We start from the raw sequence: 20,966 nt of genomic DNA, 5'->3' as shown, positions 1-20,966 counted from the left end.
TAGATACATACATACTGGCACAGCTCTGAGTCACTCGTATTATTAGCCGCGCGGCGCATAATTATGAATATGTAATCCATTTATTAGCCATCTCTTTGGCTTCGCTTAGCTCCATTTAGGTATGTATGATATGCAGCTGGCCAAAAGCATCCCCACATCAATAGGTTGCTGACCTGGTCTCGCTCCATCCAGCTAAGTGGCCTCACCTTCAAGCCCATTCTTCGCCAGAGTGTGGCTCGTGTGGTTTTGCATGACAAAGAAATGAATTTACAGCGAGTCGAGTCCAGATGTTGTGATAATCAGCTTATCAGATATCGTTTATTTTTACAAAATAGATAAATTAATTAATATACAAATAATTATTATAATTGTACATGTGACTTCATCGTTTATTTAACCATCCAATTGTTAATCGTAATTTATACAAATTACAGTCGCTGCAATACAAATTATGCAAAATAATGTATATCATTTACAGTCACTGCAGAAATATGGTAATTTAGGTGGAGTCCGACTTCAGCCGATTGGCAAACTCGACTTGCTGGATCTCCCTCCACTCCTTCTTTGGCTTCATGCGCTTCAGCTGCCCGTCCCAGACCAGATCAATCAAGCCTCCCTGCTTGGCGATGACGCTCTTCACGCGGTTCGCAAAGTCGATCGCCGACTCTCCCTCCTGCCTGTACATCGGGGGCAGGTACCACACGTCGCAGACGATGGCCCACGAGGTCATCATCATGTACAGATACTGCATCATCGAGTACTTTGCGCTGTTCCAGAAGGCATCGCCGAACCGCGGATCGTACCTTCAAGAGGGAGACGGAGAGATGGATGGATGAGATATAACTTGCGCGCCAAAACATCCAGTACTCACTTAATGGCCACCGGGTAGATGACGCCGCCAACTTCGAAGCTGCCCTTCTTGAACTGCATGACCGACGTGTTGTTGATGCAAGTGCCCTCCGGGAAGATGAGGATCGGTGGGTTGTTCGGATCGGAAACGTGCTGCTTGAGCCGCTCAGCCACCAAATGGCGATCCTTGGCCTCGCCACGCTCGAACCAAATGTGGGGAGATGCTCTGGCCAAAGCCCTTTGCAGCACACCCAAGAAGCCTCCATGGCGTTGGCCAATCTAGAAAGTCGGACAAAACTCTTATTATCTGGCTTTGGAAGATGCTTGGTGCTACCGCAAACACAAAAAGCCAAAACATTAAACATGCAAAACAAAAACCATCACCACAGCAAGCTTAAATTCGGGTTAGTACCTGCACGTGCAAATTTTCGGTAAGTGTCATTTCTTTTTAACGGCCTAGTTGATTTTTTAGAGCATTTCCAGATGGGCTTGAATTCTGACACCAGTGGTTTCTTATGTCTAAATACTATGTAATTGAATTTAATTTTTCTTTGTGACTCGAAAACTGAAAGAATTATCTAAATATAGAGCTAGTCCCTTTCCCTTATTGATGTCATAGGGAAAAATAAAAAAGCATTCAAGCGTTTCACCACTTTAAACGGGTTATATGTTTGTGTGATTCTATGTACTACAGGAAACTGAGAAAGTAAGATGTTAAAAACCAAAGATTGTGATTATTTCCATACGGGGGTTAGTAGCTTCGGGTTCCAAACGTTGCCTTACCAGCGAGTAGGTCGAGTCGCACATCAGGACCAGCACATCAATGGGACTGGTGTGATTGGCAACACAAATACCGGATGACGGGCGATTATCCTCATTGTGGTAGGTGATAACCGCCGATATCGCGCTGGACAAAACGCCGAAGCACATGCCGAGCACCTTGTGCACGAGATCCCGCTTGAAGGGCCCATCCTTCAAGTATCCCACTGCAGCCGTGCACACTGTTAACCACACTACCTAAGATGGCACAAAACGAGAATGGGAACAGTGAGGGGGTTCAGTTACTTAGAGCTTCAAGTTCTGGATAGGCGGTCTTCTTCAAAATCATCGGGCTTCATCTCCACTCGTCTTTGGGACATTATGTTCACACTTTTGACTGGGAATTAACTCTGTGACCCACTGGTATACCGTGTTCCTACTAGGCTGCTCCTAGGCGTAATCTAAAGGTCATCATTTGCACTTCCGTTCCGTGAAGCGCACCCCGCAAACAAAATTCACCGGGGAAACCACGGAAAACAGCTGAAGCTAATCGACAGACGTAATAGACCGCGGCACCGTGGGAGTCATAAACCAAGTTATAAATAAGTGAATTTCATACCCATGGCGCTTATCTTACCTGATTCGCGTTCTTGGATACACTCAATACTCCTGCGCGGCACGAACGAATAAGCTAGAATCAGCAAACTACTTTGCAAAGGACACACATTAGGCGGGGACGAAACAAAAGCCAGTACTGCAACATAAACTAGGACCACATGGAAAACTGCACCTCCAAATCAAAAATTCATGCATGCATTCTCGAATCGACGTTCTGCCTGGACTCGGAACAGCTCCGACTTATCAGGCGATAATAGTATGGAGTAATTCATGTCAGCAAGGTTGGCCGAAACTTATCGATGCCTGTAGGTATGTTAATATGCGTCGGGTCTAAACTCCATGTACACACAGAGATAATGGCTATCTGCCAGGGCGTTCACATGGGAACTCTTTGATAAGTTTGGGCGAATGGAAACCAATAAACCCATTGCGAAATTTATCGGCAGTTACCAGGCTGCTACCCAAGTCTGAGGCCCAAAAGTTTCTCTTTATGGGATAAAATGATCGAACTGATAAGTTAGAGCGCCAGGATTTAGTATGTTTAGGTACAAGAACGGATTACAAAATGTGCTATTTCGGCTGTTACATGCATGCATTTTAACTTAAATGAAACCAGTTTATGTGACGAATTTAAGATAAAATTTCTTTCTCACCAAAGAGTAGGTACAATCGGTCGATAATATAGCCACATCCAAGGGAGAGGTGTGGTTGGCTACACAGAACCCAGAAATTGTGGGCTTATATTGCTTATTGTGGAACTTGATAAAGGAGGACATAGAACTTGAAATAAGGCGGAACGTAATTTTGAATGACAAGCTCGCTAGAGAAAGCCGTACAAATCGAAAAGGTAAACAAGCCACAATAGAGTTTGATAAAACTGCAAATAAAACCTAGGAATTAAATAGTTTTTATTAGAGAAGTAAATTAAAAGACGCACACAAAACAAATAAATGGTGGTAAATTATGGGAAAATGAACAATTGTTAATCACAAGATCGCGGTACTGCGATCTTCTAGTGAACGTTAGTGCAAGCAAATTTAGATAACAAAACGCGCCATTGGGGGTCGTCCGATACTCTACTGTTTGCCCAAAGTTATTTCTCTGAAGAGCTCTTCGCTGAAATGTAATCTACTGAGGAAAACATTCCTTTACTGGCAGGAAAAGTTTCACCAGTTCTTGTCCGTTGGGTCCCTTTCTTTTCATCCTGTAAGATAACTACTCGACCGCCCAATCCCTATGCATGTTGCTAGTTAAACGTCTGAAGAGGAATACATTATTTAAGCGCATCCTTTGGGGTAATTTGTCGCATGCATGGGAATCGGGACGGTCGGGTAGTTGTGGAAAAGCCACTAAATGAACCAAATGTACTCACACCAACGAAGCAGACCAGTACTCGGAGGGGCATCAGGATGACGTATCGGATGAAGAAGCCAAACACCCAGATGGAGGTTATTTTCCAGGAAATGAACTCGTAGTGCCTATTGGTGCGTGTCAGCATGTTCCAGCTCTTGAGCTCCTCCGCCTCGAAGCGCGACGTAACATCGTCCTCGATGATGGCCTCCACGCCAGACTTTACGTAGTCCAAGCATTTCTCAAAATCGAAATTGATTTCATCCTGCAATTGGGTAATGGTTCTTGGATTAGATGCCCATCTACAAAAATGACTTCTTACCTTTGTGGAGGAAACTGGTTTCTCTGGAGCGGGCTCCTGCGCCTGGGGCAGCAGCACAGCGTCCCTGGTGATCAAGGTGGCTCCATTTGTGCCTTCTTTGGAATCGGCGTCGTCCACTATTTGCACTCCCTGTTTGTCATCAGTCTTAGGATTTTGAACGTGTTGGTTTTCTTTGGATGCTGTCTCTATACTAACTCGACCGTACTGAAAATATATGTGATTAGTTGTTAACGAGGTCCAGTAGGGGATTATCTGCAGATAAGGGTATCGCAAGCATATCATCGAACGAGGTAATGACTGGCACTTTGCATGTGTCAGCGGAGTGGCAAATGTGAACTTGGGCACTTCTGACTCACGGATTCTTGAAGGATAGCCGGAGAACTACTCGAAACTACTGGCTAAGCAATGTTTTTTGGAACTCGTCTGTATTGCAGTTAATGCGTAGGGCAGACGTAGTTTGATGTACTCCAAAAGCTGACTATATTTATGGACTTTGGAATAGCTTAACTATTGGCCAGACAGCACCTTTCCAAGACCGCCGTTGCCTTGGAGCACCTCAAATCGGTTGATGCCAATCTGCAAACCAAAACCAAGCAATATTTACCTCGAATATCCTTAGGAGGAGGTTCACGTACGCTTTTCGGACGCCGATTGATTTGTTTATGGCGGAAATAAATATCAGAAATGAGAGGAAGCCCCCGAGGGGGATCCAGAATATGTCCAATAGCACGTCGATCATTTTACATTTGGTTCATGGGACATTAGTTATTGTCAAGCGCAAAATGCCTCCGAATTGTGTCGTGCCAATATATACAATGTTAAAATACTTTTTTGCTGTACGGCGAACTAGAGATGGAACTTGGCTGTGTCGAAAACCTGTCTCGTGCTTGCAGACCTGGCCCGCGTTCATCCCTATCTCTGCCGGGAACAGACGAAAATGGGACGATTCCGGTCAGGCAGGAGACGGTACGGCTTGTTCCATTGTTAATCGTTTCGAAGGGGTTGAGGAACCATACACTGAAAACAACAAAGGTAGTTTACATTTAGCTTTGTAGTAATTAAGTATGCGTTCATGGCTCACCTTCGTCAAAACTCTGGATGAACTTATATTCACTTAGCAAACAGTTCACTTATGCCAAAAAATAATTATGGTAAGCATAATAATCTAACACTTTTGCACATTTATTACACATCTCATAAGTTTTTTGCCCTAATAATTACAGAGTAAATAATAAATCTTAGCAAAAGCTAAGAAAATTTGGCAAAAATCGTCATCGGTTTGCGGAATACCCCTGACATTCCGCAGGTGCAGCCACGAAGCCGATTACACAGGGTATGCTGGAAACGGAATGGACAAGTGGATGGGGCTACCTATCTGGCAACACTGGGCTAATTTTATTTTATGTTGGCAGTTCCGTAATTATTATTATTACTATTATTTATTGCAACGAAGTTTAGTTTTTAACACCTTAATGTTATAGTTTCGCGCAGCGCGATGGAGTGATACGTATATGGAAGAACATATATGTGCGCGTGCCTAATCGCTAAGATAATTCTATGTAGTTTTCGTTTGTATACAATAAGTGCCTTTTATATGTTAACGACGATGTCAGCCAGCAGCAATACAAACAGCCTGATCGAGAAGGAGATCGAGGACGAGGACATGTTGTCGCTGATGAAGTCCAACAACCTGGTGGTGCGGGTCAACCAGGACACGGACGACAACCTGCAAGCGCTGTTCGACAGCGTCCTGAATCCGGGTGACGCCAAGCGCCCGCTGCAGCTGCCCCTGCGCATGCGGAAGCTGCCCAACTCCTTCTTCACGCCCCCGGCGCCCTCGCACTCGCGGGCCAACAGCGCCGACTCCACCTACGACGCAGGCTCCCAGTCGAGCATCAACATCGGGAACAAGGCGTCCATCGTTCAGCAGCCGGATGGCCAGTCGCCCAACGCCGCCATACCCCAGCTCCAGATCCAGCCGTCTCCCCAGCACAGCCGCCTGGCGATACATCACTCCCGAGCCCGCAGCAGCCCCGCCTCGCTGCAGCAGAACTACAACGTGCGCGCCCGGAGCGACGCAGCAGCAGCCAACAATCCGAATGCCAATCCGAGCAGCCAACAGCAGCCCGCTGGGCCCACTTTCCCAGAGAACAGTGCCCAAGAGTTCCCAAGCGGCGCCCCGGCCAGCTCGGCCATCGATCTGGACGCCATGAACACCTGCATGTCGCAGGACATTCCCATGTCCATGCAGACAGTGCACAAGAAGCAGCGCTCCTACGACGTCATCAGCCCCATTCAGTTGAACCGCCAGCTAGGCGCCTTGCCACCAGGATGGGAGCAAGCTAAGACCAACGATGGCCAGATCTACTACTTGAAGTGAGTATAGACTACTTTAGGAATAGCTGTAGTAGCATTTGTTAATACTAGGTCTTCGAGTATCGATACCATTGAGTAAATAAAGAACCCAAAATTAACTTTATGCACAATCTTAAGATTTCTTCTCGTAAGACTTTCGCATGAGTCACAGAAATCACTTGACTTCGCTTAAAACTTATCTCTTAAAAATTACTTGCTTAACTATACCTAAAACAGCACGCTCAAAAATGGTGTTCTCTACTTGCAGTCATACTACAAAATCTACGCAGTGGGAGGATCCCAGAATCCAATATCGCCAACAGCAGCAAATCTTGATGGCCGAGCGAATAAAGCAGAATGGTAGGTTCCCTCTGTGATTTCATGCCTTAGATATGTAAGTCGTTAACTGCCTGTGGCTGCGTCTCATTGTTAACCCACTTAACTCACCTAAATCAGAGGACTAATTTATGCTAGAGACCAGGCAGGGACCAAATAGGCTCTAACTCATTTCATCTAACGCATGAACAGCATACGCAACCGATTTGAGGGAGTCCATTCCGTCTATTTGAACGTGTCAATGCACTTTTCGGGATAGGGTTGGAGTCTGATCATTTTGGCAATCGGAAGTGGAAGTTTGATTGAATTTGCTTTGAGGAGTACTCCCTAATTGATTTTGAATTGAATTGTGCTGCATGCTGGGCGCAAATGCCCCTCAGTTATCATCCGCTTTCACTGCAGCATTACGTTGAAGACATATTTTAATTTGTTTTTATTTACTTTGGTTTGTAATTCATTGTTTTTGTTCGATAGATGTTTTGCAAACTACAAAACAAACTACCACATCGACCATTGCTAACAATTTGGGTCCACTGCCGGATGGTTGGGAGCAGGCAGTTACCGAGTCCGGAGATCTTTACTTTATAAATCACATTGATCGAACGACTTCATGGAACGATCCCAGAATGCGTAAGTCTCGCTCCAACACCCCGACTAGCGTAAGACCACGAGACACACACAGATATCGTACAGATATCGCTAGATAACATTGAGTGCGCAGTGGGCGGGGGGCCGATCACGTAATTCCCATGGCATCTCTGCTTTCACTATACATAGTACTGATCTTGAGATAGAGGCCGAACACTCCACACTCCTTATCTTTCCACGCCTTGCCTTAACCATGCCTTTATTAACGCCTCCATCTTTGCCGTATATCTTTGCAGAATCTGGGCTTAGCGTGCTCGACTGCCCAGATAACTTAGTGTCTTCCCTCCAGGTAAGCATTCGCAGTTGCCAGTTGGATTACCGAGTTGCACTCCACCCATTCACCACTTTACTGCTTTCAGATTGAGGATAATCTTTGCAGTAACTTGTTCAATGACGCACAGGCCATTGTAAATCCGCCGTCTTCCCACAAACCTGACGATTTGGAATGGTATAAAATTAATTAATTCAATGTATACATCTGTATTAGACCTAAAAGTTTTATATTTTGTATTATTCTAAATTAAATATTTTTCAAATTTTATAGTATTTCTTTACATAACGAAGTTTGTGTGTTTCTCATTCGTGGGCGCCTTCTTATTGGGGTTTCAGGGCTTCGACATCAACGCGCTGATTGAAAAGAAGAAATTGGATGGGCCAACTAATTCAGATGACTTTCGAACCACTAAGAGAGAGTTCAGGTGGATGGAAGGTGTGGTCAGCTGTGATGACTCATGCTGAAAGCCGAATAGCCCCGACTTTTGTAAAGTGCAAGCCAAGAAGTAAGCAGCGTGAGCTTGCGTTTGGACCAGAATTTACGATTCAAGCGCACAGTTCGCAGATTCAGCTTTACGTGGCGCCAAATTCATCCATATACCATGATATATACTAAACCATGAGTCAGTAGTATAAGTCTTCTAATTTACCCTTGAATTACTTATTTTCGAGATGTCAAAACAGTCATCGTTCGAATTTTTTCAGCAGCTTTCATAGATGATAAGAGTTTAGACTTGCGTATTTTCAACAGAACTACAGAGTCGAGACAATAAAAAGTCCGTCCAGTTTTCGTTATCTATTAAATATTAGTAATTTTATTTTTAACTATAATAATCTTACAATTTTACAAAATTTCTATAAAAGCGTACAACAACAGTAATTTTTTTTTTGCCGATTCTCTTGCGTCAAATTCATCTCTCGAACGATGGTGGCGAATACTTCGTTTACGTTTATCCGATCCTTAGCTGATGCTTCGATAAATGGACAGTCCCACAGTTGTGCCAAGGCATTGCCTGTGAAAGCGGAGAAAACAGGAGCATAAGTATGGCGTATAAGTCTGGTCTGGATATGGGATATCGGTACGTACCTTCAGCGGTGGATACCTCTCTTTGGCAATCTAAATCGAATTTGTTCGCGACTAGTAGGATGGGTGCTGGCTGACTTCCTTTAACTCGAGTGATCACATTTTTCATACTAGAAATATCCTGTGGAGCAGAGCGAGACAATTAGTTGGCATTAGTGGGAGTACGTGAAAGCGTTTGGGGAACAAAAAGTTGGGCAAACACAATGATGACCGCGCAGGAGCTTGCGGCGTTCATACCTGAAATGTTTGATGGTTCGTAAGTGAATACATTACAATAAAACCATGACCATTTTTGATGTAGAGATCTCTCATGGATGCGAATTGCTCTGTGCCCGCGGTGTCCAAGATTTCCAAGACGCACGGCGAGCTGTCCACCTGCAAGAGAGCGTAGGGTAAAGTGCATTAGTACATTGTCTTGGGGCGTTGAACCCAAAGGAGGAGAAGGAGATGGCCCCAAGAACGTGGGCAAACAGTCGTTCTCTTGGCCCGGGTGGGATTAATTGAAATAGTTATTTGCTCTGCCAGCAAAGCTGCAGTATTAGGGGTTGTACAAGTGCTGCCCACAAAACGGGGTGGTACACACGATGGCGGGTGCGGGTGCGGGCATGTGCGAATGCGGAAGAAATGCTCGCCTTTGTCTTTCAACATCATTAGATATATTTTATTTGCCGAAGGCGGCTCTTATGCGCCTGTATCAGACTCGTTTCCGAGATTCATGCAGTATCAGATATCCGACGAACTTGTAGCTGCGAGTGAGCACACACGCATGTGTCACTCAGCTACTGATTCCATGGCAAAAAACGAACTCACGTCGCAGTTAATGCGAGCCATTTTGCTTTCGCTTCGGCGGCAGTAATGCAGTTCTCAAAGGAGGAAAGCATGGCCGGATGGATCTACGCCCAAATGGTTCGCAGTATTCGGTTCCAGCTGATTGATTCATTCTTTAAATACATGGGCTGCTTTGCCAGCGATGACAAACTGTGAACTTTTGCTCGGGCTGCGATACGAATGGCACCCTGCTCGGCGTAGAATGCACATTGTAGCTTGGGAACTAGTTTGGCAGGCAGGCCGAAACGAGAATTGCACTGCAAGGGAATGAAAATGCAGGTTTCGGAGTCGGCTGGCGTTATCAGTCCGCTCCCTATTTAATAAACCCCCCCCCACCGACAGCGGATGCGAACGCCTATGAATCATGTTTGCGGGCTGAAAACTGGCTTGGCCATTAATCCTTGCAGCAACACCCACGCCTATGCTCAAATATGCACATTTGGATGCACAGACGCCAGTGAATTTATGAATCTATATGTGGCCGTTCGTACATACGTATATGTATGTATGTATGAATGTACAATTAATCGCCCATTATATGTATCTACATATGTGCACATACATACATACAAACGGACATACATCCGTATGTACGACCGTCTGTGCCTGCTGTGCTTACAGACGTTCGTATGTATGCGCGTGATTACGCTTAGTACATACATAAATATTTATGTAGATCTGTATGTGCGTGTGGCTGCGTTTGTAAATTGATTATGTCTGGCCGATATCCCGTGCATATGTAGGCCCAAGTCGATGTTTTATGTACATACCTCGATTTCCTTGCGGTAGAAGTCCTCGATGGTGGGATCGTACTTTTCAATAAAGCATCCCGAGACGAATTGCACCGTGAGGGCCGATTTACCAACTCCCCCCGACCCGAGCACAACAACTTTGAATTCGCGCATTGTTAAATCAGCTTTTTGTGTTATTCGATGCGTGCAATATAGATGCAAATGAGTCTGCTGTACGTGTTTATATTTAACACCACTGTGTGTATGTATTTCAACTCAAAAACCGTTTACAAAGCAAAATATTATGTATGGGTTGACATTGCGTTTCGATTCGCACGTAATGCACGGAAGTTCGGTGACAAAACTGCGCTCTGTTTGTGCCTCGTCCTCAGCAGGAAGCGTTTTTTACTTTTCTTAAACACATATTATATTGTAAAATATAATAATCAAATGATAATTGATAAATGATGACACTGACACTTATGGGAAAATGGAACGATGCATATGTATAGAGGAAATGAAATAATGGTTTTAGAACAAAAATGTTAGGGGCAGATACACACGACTATTGAAACCGCTATCGATAGGCCTCTAATCGGAATGTCGAAAAGAAACTAATAACATAATGATATTTAATTAAGTACTTGATATTAAAAAAATATTTATTCGACACCGATTATAAAGGAACATGACCGAATTCAAACATAACAACGATAATTGCTCCACTTTCAAATTAAATTGTACCAAGTTGTATGTTTTCCGTGTTAATATTTTTCTATTATTCATTTTGTAAGCAGTTACTATTTTTGTGATGTATCTTCACTGGACATTAAGATGGTCCTTTTAGGAAAAATATATCGATGAAACGGATGCAAAGTTATATCAATTTTATATAAAAAAATAATACATTGTAGTCTCAGCCTAATTAAAATATTATATGCTTGGTGTATCTTATCGGGTTTAACCTAAGTTTGGAAAATATTAAACTTAAGGAAAAAGAAATAAATGAATAAAGCTACTTTAGCATTAATATACATTTTTAAGCCCTATCACGACAATAATAAAATGTACATTTTACAAAACATTTTTTGTTCTCTCTCATCGTTCCGAATACCATCATCTTTTGGAACCGTGAATTTATCGATACCTACCCAGCACCAATGCTTCTTCCTTTCCGGTTTGGTTCTTTCTTTCCGGTGTGGCTCGTTGAAAAGATTGGACGAAATGGTGGGAAATCATTTTTTATTTGTTTTTGATTAAATGTTTTGAATGTTTCGAGATACTAAATATGTCGTAACTTCTTTCTCCACCAGGCTGCACACAAGTCGTTCAGAATAAAGCAGAAGCTGGCTAAGAAGCTGAAGCAGAACAGATCTGTTCCCCAATGGGTTCGCCTACGTACTGGCAACACTATTCGGTAAGCTCGTCGTTGATTTTCTATTAAAATTTGAATGTTGCGGGCAAAGTTTCCCAAATCAATTGCCTTCAATTGTTAAGTGCGTTGTCACTAGCGCAATTTGCACGCATCTATTGGTTAGCCTTGATAACATTAAGAACCTTTGTGCAACATTCTCTTAGTCCACTAGGATAGCTAATTAGCCATTCTAACTAAAACTTTCCGTTTTTATTTCAGTTACAACGCTAAGCGCCGTCACTGGAGGCGTACCAAGTTGAAGCTGTAAGCTGTAGCTGTTGATTCCAGGAGCTCCGCAACTTTGTGGAATGCTGAAGATCTTTTCGAGAATATGAAATAATAAATTCGTCTACAATATACGGATTAAACAGCCCGTTTTATTTGAATCTTGCGCAGTGGGTGGGATCATGCATATACAAATGCAAACGGGCTTAAATCAACATTTGGCGAAAATGTGAAAGATGGCATCCTCCCTTAACGAAAACTGGAAAGTTTCTTATCAAGCATGTGCTTTTTATGCGGCATGTGCGAATTGTTTACGTCTCATGGATTTTTGAGCATAGAGCTTCTAAATATATATCGGGGTAACAAATGCAAATGTTGCATTAATGTACGCAAGAGTTCTGCGCTTTCGACCTTTTCTTATGCCTAAAAGTAATTCAACAGCTGAACCGAACTACTAAAAGATTTTCCTGTTGCATTTCCAAATTGTCAATGCTCCTCCGTGGTTTCGATGCATCCTTTGCACTTCCCAATTTTCCTGTTGATCAACAACATTTCACTAGCATATCCATTATCACGTTCGCTACCAAAGTCGGCTCGAAAGTAAAATTCTGTCCGATTGGGTCAATTATTACAGACTGTATCGCGTACAATTTATTAATTCTGTATCAAAAACTGTTTATTCCGCGGGGACTTCAATGGATCCCTCGTTCAGTTCGTCAATAACATCGTGAGGGTGCTTTCCGTCAACGGTGCAGCCGACGCTCTGGGCGGTTCCCAGAACTTCCTTGCAGGTTCCCTTCAGCTCACGGGCCATGGACCTGGGCCTCATCACGCGGGCGATGGCCAGAATGTCTTCGAAACCGATGTTTCCACTGTGCTTGACTGTGAATGAGGAATATCTCCTGTTAGTGGGGTGAACAAGCACAGAACCATACATTGCATGTGGGCAGTGCGGTGGGAGCATAATACATGCTCCACCAAACGCCGGCACAGGCAGCTGAAGTCCAGGATTCGCGGGTAATACTCACTGTTCTTCTGCTTCTTGCGGTCACGTGGGGGTTCCTTCAGAGCCTTGATGATCAGCGAGGCGGCGGAGGGAACCACGGAGATGGCAGCCTGTCGGTTCTGGATGGTCAGGCAGACGGTGATCTTCAGACCCTTCCAGTCGGAGGTGGCCTTGGCGATGTCATCACCGATTTTCTTGGGCGACTACAGGGAAATGCTTTTGTTAGCGCGAATGGCACAGGTAAACAAACCGATTTGCATGCTTACCAGACCGAGGGGACCGATCTTGGGGGCCAGGGAGGATGTGGCACCGACTTCTCCGCCCACGCAACGCAGGTACACTGTAATGTGGATGCAGAAAATTGTTATAGTAGGCAATCCTCTATTTCGAACTTCAGTTTGTTCAAAGCTCAACTCCTCACACTAACAATGGTTTACTTACCCAATTTAACTTCCGTCGGGTCGAATTTGGGAGGCATTGCGGTATCTTGGCTTGAACAGTCGCTGTAAGGCAAAGATTACATTAGTTTTCGGAGATTTTATTTGAGACATTTTCAGCTCATGTACTTTACCGCAAAAAAGACACACAGAAAAAGAAAAAAGAAGCTATCGATTTCCGGGAGGACCGTTTGCAAGTGATGTATCGCCCAGTGCTATCGGAATAAAAACTGTAAAAACTGAAACGCGGAATTGAAACAAATTTAACGATTTCTTATATATTTTAAAGATAGAATATTTTTTATTTAAATTTAAAACAAGTTTATTTGTTATACATGTTTAAAGATTTAATATTACAATTCTGATTGAAATCTTTTTTCGTCTACATTTGCTCAGGGGTAGTTTTGTATCTAATATTGTATAGTATTTGATATTTAATATTGCTGTAAAGAACTTAAATATATTTGTATGGCATTTATGTATATTTTATTTGCTAACTGAATCAATGTGTATTTAAATTAGGTTTAAAAACTTACAGAACCAATTTCCGATACCATTTGTATATCGATTGCTCAACACGGCTTATAAAAACATCGGTTCATCTTCTTATCTTTCAACTTATGAAAATAGTTTTTGTTGTTATGCTCCCCTATACATAGCTTTTCAGAAAGCCGGTACATCAATTTTGTAATATTATTCATAGCATTTTGCATTAGGACCATACACATATCATGGTTTGGTACTATACGAAATGTCGACCTGTCTCAAAAAATTTGCCTGCATTTACTGTATCCCAGTTTCTCATTTTGTTGAGGATACACTACAATTTCAAAAGCAATGTAGTAATTCTCAGTAGCATTGTTAATAATACAAGTTTTTCTTAAACCCATTCAAAACCGGTAGCGTCACCCCACCTGGTTCCCGCCGTTTACCACCTTCATGCTAAGTGACGCCATTCATTCGACCGTCCAGCGCAATTTGTTTACTTTCCCCATCTGGCTGTGCGAATTAAGCTCGCTTAAATATGGAGTTTAGACGCAATGAAAGCAGGCGTATCATAGTTTTACGGATGACGTTTAGGTAAAAAATTTTATTGGCAAACGTGTATCTTGTTACTTAGTTATTCAAACATGGATGCTTCGAGTTTCTGTTATATTAATTACAATCGTTAGAACCAGATTTAAGATGTAGAGCCAACTAGCCTATAACAGCATCTTTGAATAAATTTGTTTCAGATGTAAATGCAACAGAAATTTACAGCGACACATTTTGCCTATTTGTCCAGAGCAGTATTGGTTTTAATTGCGATAACGCACTCCTCTCCGCACGCCCTGAGAACGGTGCACTGAAAAAGAATAGTACAATTAATTTCCGAAAATATAATAGGGTGTCAAAGCAAACTTACCAGTAAGTCCTTGCCACTCTCAAAATCTGAACGCAATTGATCACCCAATTCGCCGTCTGGAACCTTCAAGTCTTCACGCAAATCTCCGCCCTCGTTCATCAAAGTAAGGAAGCTATCGTCACTAATAGCAATCAACTGAAAGTCCTCCCTTTTGACATTGGGCACATCCATGTTATGAGTAGATGGGCAAATATCTTCATATCTGCAAAGACGATAGACACAGAAGGTGTTAAGTAACAGGATCTGGATTTGGCTTGAGGTGGCGTCGCCGCGGTGTACACTTTTTCTTCATAAATTTATTGATAAATTTGGTCCAAGATAAGATTACTTGCGCACACTTTCCGTTGATTACATTCGAGAGCAGCGCAACGCAGCAAAGCTTCCTTTGTGTTCTCCACAAATGCTGCTGTCACAAGAATATTCGTACAATATACGAGTATACTCACTTCTTGTTGGAGAAAATATCAATGCCAACCATGTGAACCTTGGCGTGTCCGTGCTTTCCAGTCTTTGAAGTAGACATCTCGACAATCTTGCATGGCCGCGACTTCAGCATGACGAATCCGTTTTTGCGCAATGCCGAACATTGCATGGGATAGGTCGACGATGCGCCGGAATCCGCCGTCTCAAATTGATCGTCCAACTCAGCCATATCTACCGCACAAGAAATGATTGTATTAATTATTTGTCGATTGATTGATTTGGCGACTTAAATGCATTCACACTTAGGCACAAAGACACTAGCTGGTGTAAAAAGCACATTATATACCTCGGCGTTCTATGGGTACATACAGACACAGACAGATTCGCACATATGTATGTAAGTGCGATTGTGTGCAAGCCGAAAAAATGCATTCATATGTATGTATATATATATACGTGTCGGCGAATGTATGTATCCGAAATGTCGTATGCCAAATTGCACACCCAGGCACTTTAATGTTCAAACATTTAATTTGGCAAAGTCATCGAGACACGGCACTCGAAAGTTGTGTACTGCATATTTGCACATGTGTGTGTGTGTATGCATGTTTGTGTGTGTGTTAATACTTTCTTTCGCACATTACTGAATGTGCCGAGACGAGCGGAGGTTAATTCTAGCTTCCACGCAAATTTTGACTGTTTCGCCCGTCTGTAAGTGCCCTTAAGCTCGCCCTCCGCTTCTCGGGCGAATTTGCAATTTTTTTATCCGCAAAAATGCAAAATTACTAACCTACTTGCAAAGTCCAGTGACTGTTCCAACCGAAGATGTAAAATGAAAGAACCCTGCTATCGAATCAAACCCACGTTTTGTTTCCGGTCTATAATAAGAAACGCGCAGTGCTGCATCTTAGCACCCGGATTTTTAGCGCCGGTTGCTATGCCAAGTTTAGGAACGGTGGAAGTGGAACGAGAAAATCGGTGCAATTTTTTTGCAAAACTTTAAATGGACTGCCAACTCAGTCTGAATTTGAAATAAAATCAATATACATATGTGATGTATCTGCAAATTGTAAACACTTTTGGTTTATTTATATATGTATTATTATGTATTTGGTGCTTAAAATGTCTCTGTAAGTATAAATAATGTTTACGACTTTAATTTGCTCAGTTCATTTACACAAGGTATATGTATAACTTGAAGGCTATTGCAATTTACTGCTGATTTACTTTTTTAAAAAATACCTCGATGGGCAGCGACGGTATGAAATTATCGTTTTCCAGGTGCGCAATTTTTCTGGACCTCTGCGGCTTTGCCCTTGCCTTAATATGGGGCTGTCTCATTTTTAAGGTTCCACTGGAAATTGTCATGATTGCCGACTCCGTGACTAAAGCGTGCTTTTCCTCAGCTATACCATCAGCGCGAGATTTTGGCAAAGTGTGACTTATCGCCTGCGTTGCGTTTCGAATGATAACGCTGTCATCGACGTTCGTCGATTTCCGTGTGCTTGCTGTTGTTCGGCGCCTAAGCTTGTTTATTGATTCGGAACCAACTGTTGTGTTTTTCGTGGGTTCTGGCATTGCAGTGGTGTTCAAGTGTTTGCGCCGTTGGTAAATTCTTTTCGGTAAAGTCTTTTTAAATTCTTTCTTGGCTTTGCTGGAGTCTGTAGAATTCCTCGAAATCTGCACCGGAACCTGTTTGGTGGAAGCCAAAACTCGCAGCTTTCTCAGTTTTCTATTGACGCTGGTTCTTCTTCTTGGCGTGGGCGCTGTTGTTGTTGTCGTCGTTTCCGGCAACTTGGTGATGTTGTCGAGTATAGCGGGAGTTGTTAGATTCTGATCGTTCTTTGGCGTTTCCTTAGTAGTAACTAGGTTCTTGAGGTGCAGCTTTAAAAGTTTCAGTTTGGTTTCAATACTCGAGGAAAAGTTTTTGGTCGCCTTCAGGGACTTCAGTCTATGCTTATAGGATCCTTTTGTAACATTCGCCGTAGAAGTAGAATAGACGCTCTGTACGGGTTGCGGTGTTGTCCACTTCGGGGGATCCTCCGACACTGCAGCCTCGGTTGTTGTGGTGCTGGAGGTAGTGGGGCTGAACCAGCTTGGTCGGGTGCTATATCTGTACTCCATGTCCAACACCGTAGTTCTCCCCGGAAAAGTGAATGCAGTGGTCGTGGTTGTGGTTGTGGCCGTTGGAGGCGGCGTAGTGGGCTGGAATAGCTCGGTGAAAAGCTGCTGGGGCCTTTCCGTTGTGAGCACTTGAATACTGGGGCGAAACTGCTGGTCTGGTGCCGGAGATTTCGGTAGTTTCGATGCGGAATGGGGCAGAATGACGTCGTCCAGGGTGAAGTAGGTGTGCGCCACGTAGTTGAAGTAGGGCAAAGTAGTGGTCGTGGTCACCGGCAGGTCACTGGTCATGCTCTGCGAGCCATATTGGTCCTTAGCATACTCCTGGTACGGAACTTGGAGGCAGTTTTCGCGACACTTCTTCCAGCCGTCGTTGGAGGATTGGGATTCGGAGTGGTTCCAGTGACTCGGAGGGCCAAGTAGGCGTTCTGCGCTTGGCAGCGTTCCCGCCGTCAGGGGCACGAACGCGTTGACAGGGGCTACACTGAAAGCAACGGGTGGGTTTACCGGGGCGGAGCTGTACTCAATCGTGTTAAGCGGGGCCGCCACGAAGTCCACTGGGGAAGTGGCAGTGGCAGTGGGCGGGGATTGGGCTTTGAACCCATTCACATTGCTCAAGTCCCTGAAGATGCTCCTGAAAGAAATGCAGCAGGATTACACATGTGCGCATATGGAGGATGTGCTGATAGAGACCTCTTGGAATTCGCATAGGCCTCGTGGAACTGGACAGGTGAGTGGACGTATCTGGGCAGCATCTGCATGTTGCGCATGTAGTTTTTTAGCCGCATTTTGCCCACCAAAATGGGGGTCCTGGTGTTGTACCAGTAGAACTTTCGCATGGCGTTCGGATGCTGTCTATAGAGGACAATCGACGGATGATCCACGGGCCACATCTGAAACTCGAGACGAGCGTTCAAACTTTCGCTTTTCCTGGCGCGAAATCCGCTTGGAATACTTACCTGGCGCTTCGGCCTCATGAAGGTGGAGGATGCCTTGATGCTGAGCAGTATGTAGAGCAGTCCTGAAGCAGAGCAGGTGAGCTTAATGGGAATTTAGTTGAGTTTAACCTCCATACCAGTGGTCATGTAAATGACAATAATGCTGCTTTTCACTTTCCCCAACATCTTGAACGAATACTTTTGGCTGCAGACAATTCAAGACTACTAGCATTAGTTTTCCATCCAAACTACTTGGTACTTGGCTGGGAATCAAAGAGATTGGGGCTTTTCACGGCGATATACACCTGCCAGATCACTCACGTTTGTGGTGCTGAATATATCTTTGGTTGCGGTATGAGTGCATTTATTTTTCTAACTCTATTGCCTGATGTTCTTCAAAGAAGGGGTCCCAAAAGGTCCTTGGAAACTTTTTGATATTCTAGCATTATATCCGCCCAGGCTGCCGAGTGAATGATTGTGGCCAAGTCAGTGCCCAGATGCTGCATCCAAATGTTGGCGTGTGTGCTATGGAGCATAAAACTCAACGCTTGGACAAGCTCATCTTCTGTTATAATTGTTGCATCTATATGATTGAGCACACTTTCAAAAGGTATGCACACTTTCCAAGTTTCCCAAGCAAAGCAATTCTTGATACCCATTAATGCAGCTGCAGTTTGCGTGCTTCATTCCCAGTAAAATGTGTAAAGTATAAATGTATGCAACAATTATAAGCTATGTTTTCTTCTTATCTTTCCATTAATCTTGATGACATTTTGCGCTTTAGGACGCTCTCAACTTTGCGTGCATCCCTCGGCATTTAAATAAAGGATGGACACATATATTCGAAATAGTCATGAAGAAATTGTGGGACGTATTTCATGAATACGAAATGTGGCGGAAGGCAGTGGCGATGTTTCGTGAATTTATAAGGACTTTGCCGACGACCTTTCGTGGATTTATAAGGACTTTTGTGACGAACTTTTGTGGATTTATAAGGACTTTTCCAACGACCTTTTGTGGATTTATAAGGACTTTTGTGCAAAAAAAAGGGTAACTTTTATCAGTTTAAGGATGTTGTCTACGGTTCGCAAAACCAGCATTTCTTTGCAGGCTGCTTTGGATTTTTGTGCTCGCCATTTCTGGATGGAGCACGGTTACCATATTGGTTCTTTTAAAAAACAGATACGAAACGGACTCCACGACCATAGGGCTGTCGACTGCATATCTTCGCTGGACAAACACCTTCCCATCGATTGCAATCTGTTTGACAAAAACGCAATCGGGAAGCGAATTCCAGGACGCAATAAAGAAACGTTTTGGTCCAAAAATACCCTACGTCATAATAAGAAGTTTATACTCATATATTTTTGTTAACCCTAACAACATAAACGCAGCATCAACCGCTTGCAAGAAGCCGAACTCGTGCGATTTTGATATCTTTGAATTAAGAAGAGAGGTGTCGCATGGAACGCCATTTTGATTGTATGTTAACTAAAACAATTTATGTACTTCTAGTTCTTTCCAACAAATTGCACTGGGATCTTTGAGAAAGTATACTTTCGTGAAGAATTGCAGCCAGATTGCGAAGAGATATTCAAGTTTCATGAGACGGAAATGGGCTACTGCTTTCTGGCAAACAATCTATTGGACTAGTAAGTTTCATAAGTAGTTCGAATCATAAATAATTTATTCCTCCTGCAGTAAGTCTATCGAAGAGATGCCTCTCAGGTATTCTTCGTTGGAAAAACACCGAAATCTGCGATTAATTTTACGACGATCTCCAATATATGGGTATGAGGTGTGCTAAGCTCCAAGTTCACAAATAGCTGGTATGGGCTACAATTTAATTTAATTTCATTAGTTGTACGTCAACAGCCCTGAGGATCTTCCCTTCTTCAATGCCTTGTCCTACAGCATCTCACACGAGCCCCAAGTACACGCCTTCAACGTCGAGGAGATTGACAATCACGAAGGCGTCATCGACGAGCCTGTTTCCCAAAGAAAGTGCAAGTTCCCAAGCGAAAGTTCCGTCGAAGGGTTTCCTTACAGGTGAGTGGGTGAGTAGAGGAGTCCTTAACCGGAGTTACCACCTAATGTTCCCCCAGCTTCTCGACCTGCATGTCCATCATCCGGAGTAAGTTTGAGATGGAACTGTGCAACTGCTCTATATTCAGCCCCCAGAATCGCAGTACGTTAGCCACTTCAATATGAAGACTTCATTGACCCCTTTCATTTGTAGACGAAAGTATCTTTTGCGGAATGTTGGATCTCCAATGCTTGGACAACGGTAATTTAGATTACTTTGGCAGATGAGAAGGAAATCGTTGTAATCGTACAATTTTAGCAAAGTTGGCATCTAGAGTGAAGGATTACGTTGGACAGAACATGGCTTGCTTGCCATCCTGCGTGGAGCAGCAGATAAGTCTAGTGGGGTAAAGGCCCCGTCCCCGAACTGGTTTATTTCCCTGGTAATACCCCTTCTTTTATAGGTCCCAACTAGATAAAAACAGCTCATACAAGAATCAAGAAAATGTCGTCGATATTCAAATAGCCTCTCCACCCACAGCGAGGTATCACCGAACAGTCACCCAGACCAAACTGGATCTAATAGGTATGACTACCCAGTAGTCGGCACACATGGGACTAATTTCCAAACCGCTTTTTTAGTTGGCATCGGAAGTGTGGTAGGACTCTTCTTCGGCGCATCCCTGCTGAACCTCTTGGAGATCATATCGTACTTCATAAAGACGGTCAAGACTATGGTTTTTGGTTAGGACCTTTATTGATTTTCGCTCTTCAACTTCGCAACAGCTTGTGCACAAATGAATAAAATAATTCCGCTTG

General features: G+C 43.4%; 8 protein-coding genes across 19 annotated transcripts; 3 read left to right on the top strand and 5 right to left on the bottom strand.

Moving 5' to 3' along the window:
* Nucleotides 1-362: 362 nt before the first annotated feature.
* LOC120444926 (glycerol-3-phosphate acyltransferase 3-like) lies at nt 363-4,771 on the bottom strand. 3 transcript variants are annotated; one of them, XM_039624926.2, is made up of 7 exons: nt 4,503-4,771; nt 3,899-4,102; nt 3,599-3,841; nt 2,880-3,116; nt 1,633-1,866; nt 872-1,128; nt 363-803 (listed from the first exon to the last, which is right to left on the bottom strand). In XM_039624926.2, the coding sequence occupies exons 1-7, from the start codon at nt 4,635-4,637 to the stop codon at nt 500-502; spliced, it is 1,614 nt and encodes a 537-aa protein (XP_039480860.1). In that variant the 5' UTR covers nt 4,638-4,771; the 3' UTR covers nt 363-499. The 3 variants fall into 3 exon arrangements, with proteins under 3 accessions (XP_039480860.1, XP_039480859.1, XP_039480858.1); XM_039624925.2 differs by lacking the exon at nt 2,880-3,116 and having other exon boundaries at nt 4,503-4,769; XM_039624924.2 differs by lacking the exon at nt 1,633-1,866 and having other exon boundaries at nt 4,503-4,768.
* A 523-nt stretch (nt 4,772-5,294) lies between these two features.
* On the top strand, nt 5,295-7,778 carry LOC120444927 (transcriptional coactivator yorkie). Of its 2 annotated transcripts, XM_039624927.2 has the most exons (5): nt 5,296-6,274; nt 6,522-6,613; nt 7,064-7,219; nt 7,474-7,526; nt 7,597-7,778. In XM_039624927.2, exons 1-5 carry the CDS (start codon nt 5,424-5,426, stop codon nt 7,699-7,701), a joined length of 1,257 nt encoding a protein of 418 aa, XP_039480861.1. In that variant the 5' UTR covers nt 5,296-5,423; the 3' UTR covers nt 7,702-7,778. The 2 variants fall into 2 exon arrangements, with proteins under 2 accessions (XP_039480862.1, XP_039480861.1); XM_039624928.2 differs by lacking the exon at nt 7,064-7,219 and having other exon boundaries at nt 5,295-6,274.
* Nucleotides 7,779-8,296: 518 nt separating this feature from the next.
* On the bottom strand, nt 8,297-10,667 carry LOC120446400 (ras-related protein Rap-2c). Its single transcript, XM_039627340.2, has 4 exons — nt 10,193-10,667; nt 8,832-8,969; nt 8,598-8,715; nt 8,297-8,523 (listed from the first exon to the last, which is right to left on the bottom strand). The coding sequence occupies exons 1-4, from the start codon at nt 10,325-10,327 to the stop codon at nt 8,366-8,368; spliced, it is 549 nt and encodes a 182-aa protein (XP_039483274.1). The 5' UTR covers nt 10,328-10,667; the 3' UTR covers nt 8,297-8,365.
* Nucleotides 10,668-11,279: 612 nt separating this feature from the next.
* LOC120446321 (60S ribosomal protein L39) lies at nt 11,280-11,935 on the top strand. Its single transcript, XM_039627236.1, has 3 exons — nt 11,280-11,380; nt 11,467-11,570; nt 11,787-11,935. Exons 1-3 carry the CDS (start codon nt 11,378-11,380, stop codon nt 11,833-11,835), a joined length of 156 nt encoding a protein of 51 aa, XP_039483170.1. The 5' UTR covers nt 11,280-11,377; the 3' UTR covers nt 11,836-11,935.
* A 473-nt stretch (nt 11,936-12,408) lies between these two features.
* On the bottom strand, nt 12,409-13,492 carry LOC120446320 (60S ribosomal protein L12). The gene is made up of 5 exons (XM_039627235.1): nt 13,370-13,492; nt 13,240-13,301; nt 13,065-13,138; nt 12,821-13,001; nt 12,409-12,674 (listed from the first exon to the last, which is right to left on the bottom strand). The coding sequence occupies exons 2-5, from the start codon at nt 13,274-13,276 to the stop codon at nt 12,469-12,471; spliced, it is 498 nt and encodes a 165-aa protein (XP_039483169.1). The 5' UTR covers nt 13,277-13,301; nt 13,370-13,492; the 3' UTR covers nt 12,409-12,468.
* An 801-nt stretch (nt 13,493-14,293) lies between these two features.
* Nucleotides 14,294-15,990, bottom strand: LOC120444674 (eukaryotic translation initiation factor 5A). Of its 2 annotated transcripts, none has more exons than XM_039624530.2 (4): nt 15,854-15,990; nt 15,087-15,294; nt 14,641-14,842; nt 14,294-14,580 (listed from the first exon to the last, which is right to left on the bottom strand). In XM_039624530.2, exons 2-4 carry the CDS (start codon nt 15,290-15,292, stop codon nt 14,509-14,511), a joined length of 480 nt encoding a protein of 159 aa, XP_039480464.1. In that variant the 5' UTR covers nt 15,293-15,294; nt 15,854-15,990; the 3' UTR covers nt 14,294-14,508. The 2 variants fall into 2 exon arrangements, with proteins under 2 accessions (XP_039480464.1, XP_039480465.1); XM_039624531.2 differs by having other exon boundaries at nt 15,858-15,925.
* Nucleotides 15,991-16,099: 109 nt separating this feature from the next.
* On the top strand, nt 16,100-20,929 carry LOC120444672 (acid-sensing ion channel 5). 7 transcript variants are annotated; one of them, XM_039624524.2, is made up of 11 exons: nt 16,100-16,193; nt 18,907-19,172; nt 19,233-19,578; nt 19,638-19,774; nt 19,824-19,920; nt 19,984-20,171; nt 20,228-20,310; nt 20,362-20,409; nt 20,467-20,554; nt 20,612-20,733; nt 20,790-20,929. In XM_039624524.2, the coding sequence occupies exons 2-11, from the start codon at nt 18,976-18,978 to the stop codon at nt 20,894-20,896; spliced, it is 1,413 nt and encodes a 470-aa protein (XP_039480458.1). In that variant the 5' UTR covers nt 16,100-16,193; nt 18,907-18,975; the 3' UTR covers nt 20,897-20,929. The 7 variants fall into 7 exon arrangements, 6 of the variants coding, with proteins under 6 accessions (XP_039480458.1, XP_039480459.1, XP_039480456.1 ...); XM_039624525.2 differs by lacking the exon at nt 16,100-16,193 and adding an exon at nt 18,592-18,732 and having other exon boundaries at nt 19,824-19,913; nt 20,472-20,554; XM_039624522.2 differs by lacking the exon at nt 16,100-16,193 and adding an exon at nt 18,592-18,732.
* LOC120444671 (cell wall protein DAN4) lies at nt 16,159-18,336 on the bottom strand. Of its 2 annotated transcripts, XM_039624521.2 has the most exons (4): nt 18,260-18,336; nt 18,144-18,205; nt 17,878-18,077; nt 16,159-17,818 (listed from the first exon to the last, which is right to left on the bottom strand). In XM_039624521.2, exons 1-4 carry the CDS (start codon nt 18,306-18,308, stop codon nt 16,276-16,278), a joined length of 1,854 nt encoding a protein of 617 aa, XP_039480455.1. In that variant the 5' UTR covers nt 18,309-18,336; the 3' UTR covers nt 16,159-16,275. The 2 variants fall into 2 exon arrangements, with proteins under 2 accessions (XP_039480455.1, XP_039480454.1); XM_039624520.2 differs by having other exon boundaries at nt 17,878-18,205.
* Nucleotides 20,930-20,966: the final 37 nt, after the last annotated feature.

This window comes from Drosophila santomea, chromosome 2R (genome assembly GCF_016746245.2).
Source record: "Drosophila santomea strain STO CAGO 1482 chromosome 2R, Prin_Dsan_1.1, whole genome shotgun sequence".
Classification (NCBI taxonomy): domain Eukaryota; kingdom Metazoa; phylum Arthropoda; class Insecta; order Diptera; family Drosophilidae; genus Drosophila; species Drosophila santomea.
This window is presented reverse-complemented; position numbering and strand designations above follow the sequence as displayed.

What these genes read in the sequence shown, in the direction of transcription:
- LOC120446400 (XM_039627340.2), bottom strand. Translation starts at nt 10,327, where the DNA reads ATGCGCGAATTCAAAGTTGTTGTGCTCGGGTCGGGGGGAGTTGGTAAA. An exon ending in TCTACCGCAAGGAAATCGAG is followed by an intron (nt 8,970 to 10,192) that starts GTATGTACATAA and finishes GCTCTCTTGCAG; the next exon opens with GTGGACAGCTCGCCGTGCGT. An exon ending in AGAGGTATCCACCGCTGAAG is followed by an intron (nt 8,524 to 8,597) that starts GTACGTACCGAT and finishes CCGCTTTCACAG; the next exon opens with GCAATGCCTTGGCACAACTG.
- LOC120444926 (XM_039624926.2), bottom strand. Translation starts at nt 4,637, where the DNA reads ATGATCGACGTGCTATTGGACATATTCTGGATCCCCCTCGGGGGCTTC. An exon ending in GCGACTCGACCTACTCGCTG is followed by an intron (nt 1,129 to 1,632) that starts GTAAGGCAACGT and finishes CCGACTTTCTAG; the next exon opens with ATTGGCCAACGCCATGGAGG. An exon ending in ATCTACCCGGTGGCCATTAA is followed by an intron (nt 804 to 871) that starts GTGAGTACTGGA and finishes TCCCTCTTGAAG; the next exon opens with GTACGATCCGCGGTTCGGCG.
- LOC120446320 (XM_039627235.1), bottom strand. Translation starts at nt 13,276, where the DNA reads ATGCCTCCCAAATTCGACCCGACGGAAGTTAAATTGG. An exon ending in AGATCGGTCCCCTCGGTCTG is followed by an intron (nt 13,002 to 13,064) that starts GTAAGCATGCAA and finishes ATTTCCCTGTAG; the next exon opens with TCGCCCAAGAAAATCGGTGA. An exon ending in CCGCAAGAAGCAGAAGAACA is followed by an intron (nt 12,675 to 12,820) that starts GTGAGTATTACC and finishes CCTCATTCACAG; the next exon opens with TCAAGCACAGTGGAAACATC.
- LOC120444927 (XM_039624927.2), top strand. Translation starts at nt 5,424, where the DNA reads ATGTGCGCGTGCCTAATCGCTAAGATAATTCTATGTAGTTTTCGTTTG. An exon ending in ATGGAACGATCCCAGAATGC is followed by an intron (nt 7,220 to 7,473) that starts GTAAGTCTCGCT and finishes ATATCTTTGCAG; the next exon opens with AATCTGGGCTTAGCGTGCTC. An exon ending in ACTTAGTGTCTTCCCTCCAG is followed by an intron (nt 7,527 to 7,596) that starts GTAAGCATTCGC and finishes TACTGCTTTCAG; the next exon opens with ATTGAGGATAATCTTTGCAG.
- LOC120446321 (XM_039627236.1), top strand. An exon ending in CGTACTGGCAACACTATTCG is followed by an intron (nt 11,571 to 11,786) that starts GTAAGCTCGTCG and finishes TTTTTATTTCAG; the next exon opens with TTACAACGCTAAGCGCCGTC.
- LOC120444671 (XM_039624520.2), bottom strand. Translation starts at nt 18,308, where the DNA reads ATGTTGGGGAAAGTGAAAAGCAGCATTATTGTCATTTACATGACCACT. An exon ending in TGTCATTTACATGACCACTG is followed by an intron (nt 18,206 to 18,259) that starts GTATGGAGGTTA and finishes GCTCTGCTTCAG; the next exon opens with GACTGCTCTACATACTGCTC. An exon ending in GCCTATGCGAATTCCAAGAG is followed by an intron (nt 17,819 to 17,877) that starts GTCTCTATCAGC and finishes CATTTCTTTCAG; the next exon opens with GAGCATCTTCAGGGACTTGA.
- LOC120444672 (XM_039624524.2), top strand. Translation starts at nt 18,976, where the DNA reads ATGAAGAAATTGTGGGACGTATTTCATGAATACGAAATGTGGCGGAAG. An exon ending in ACTTTTGTGCAAAAAAAAGG is followed by an intron (nt 19,173 to 19,232) that starts GTAACTTTTATC and finishes ATTTCTTTGCAG; the next exon opens with GCTGCTTTGGATTTTTGTGC. An exon ending in GACCAAACTGGATCTAATAG is followed by an intron (nt 20,734 to 20,789) that starts GTATGACTACCC and finishes CCGCTTTTTTAG; the next exon opens with TTGGCATCGGAAGTGTGGTA.
- LOC120444674 (XM_039624530.2), bottom strand. Translation starts at nt 15,292, where the DNA reads ATGGCTGAGTTGGACGATCAATTTGAGACGGCGGATTCCGGCGCATCG. An exon ending in GATATTTTCTCCAACAAGAA is followed by an intron (nt 14,843 to 15,086) that starts GTGAGTATACTC and finishes TCGTCTTTGCAG; the next exon opens with ATATGAAGATATTTGCCCAT. An exon ending in AGAGTGGCAAGGACTTACTG is followed by an intron (nt 14,581 to 14,640) that starts GTAAGTTTGCTT and finishes ATTCTTTTTCAG; the next exon opens with TGCACCGTTCTCAGGGCGTG.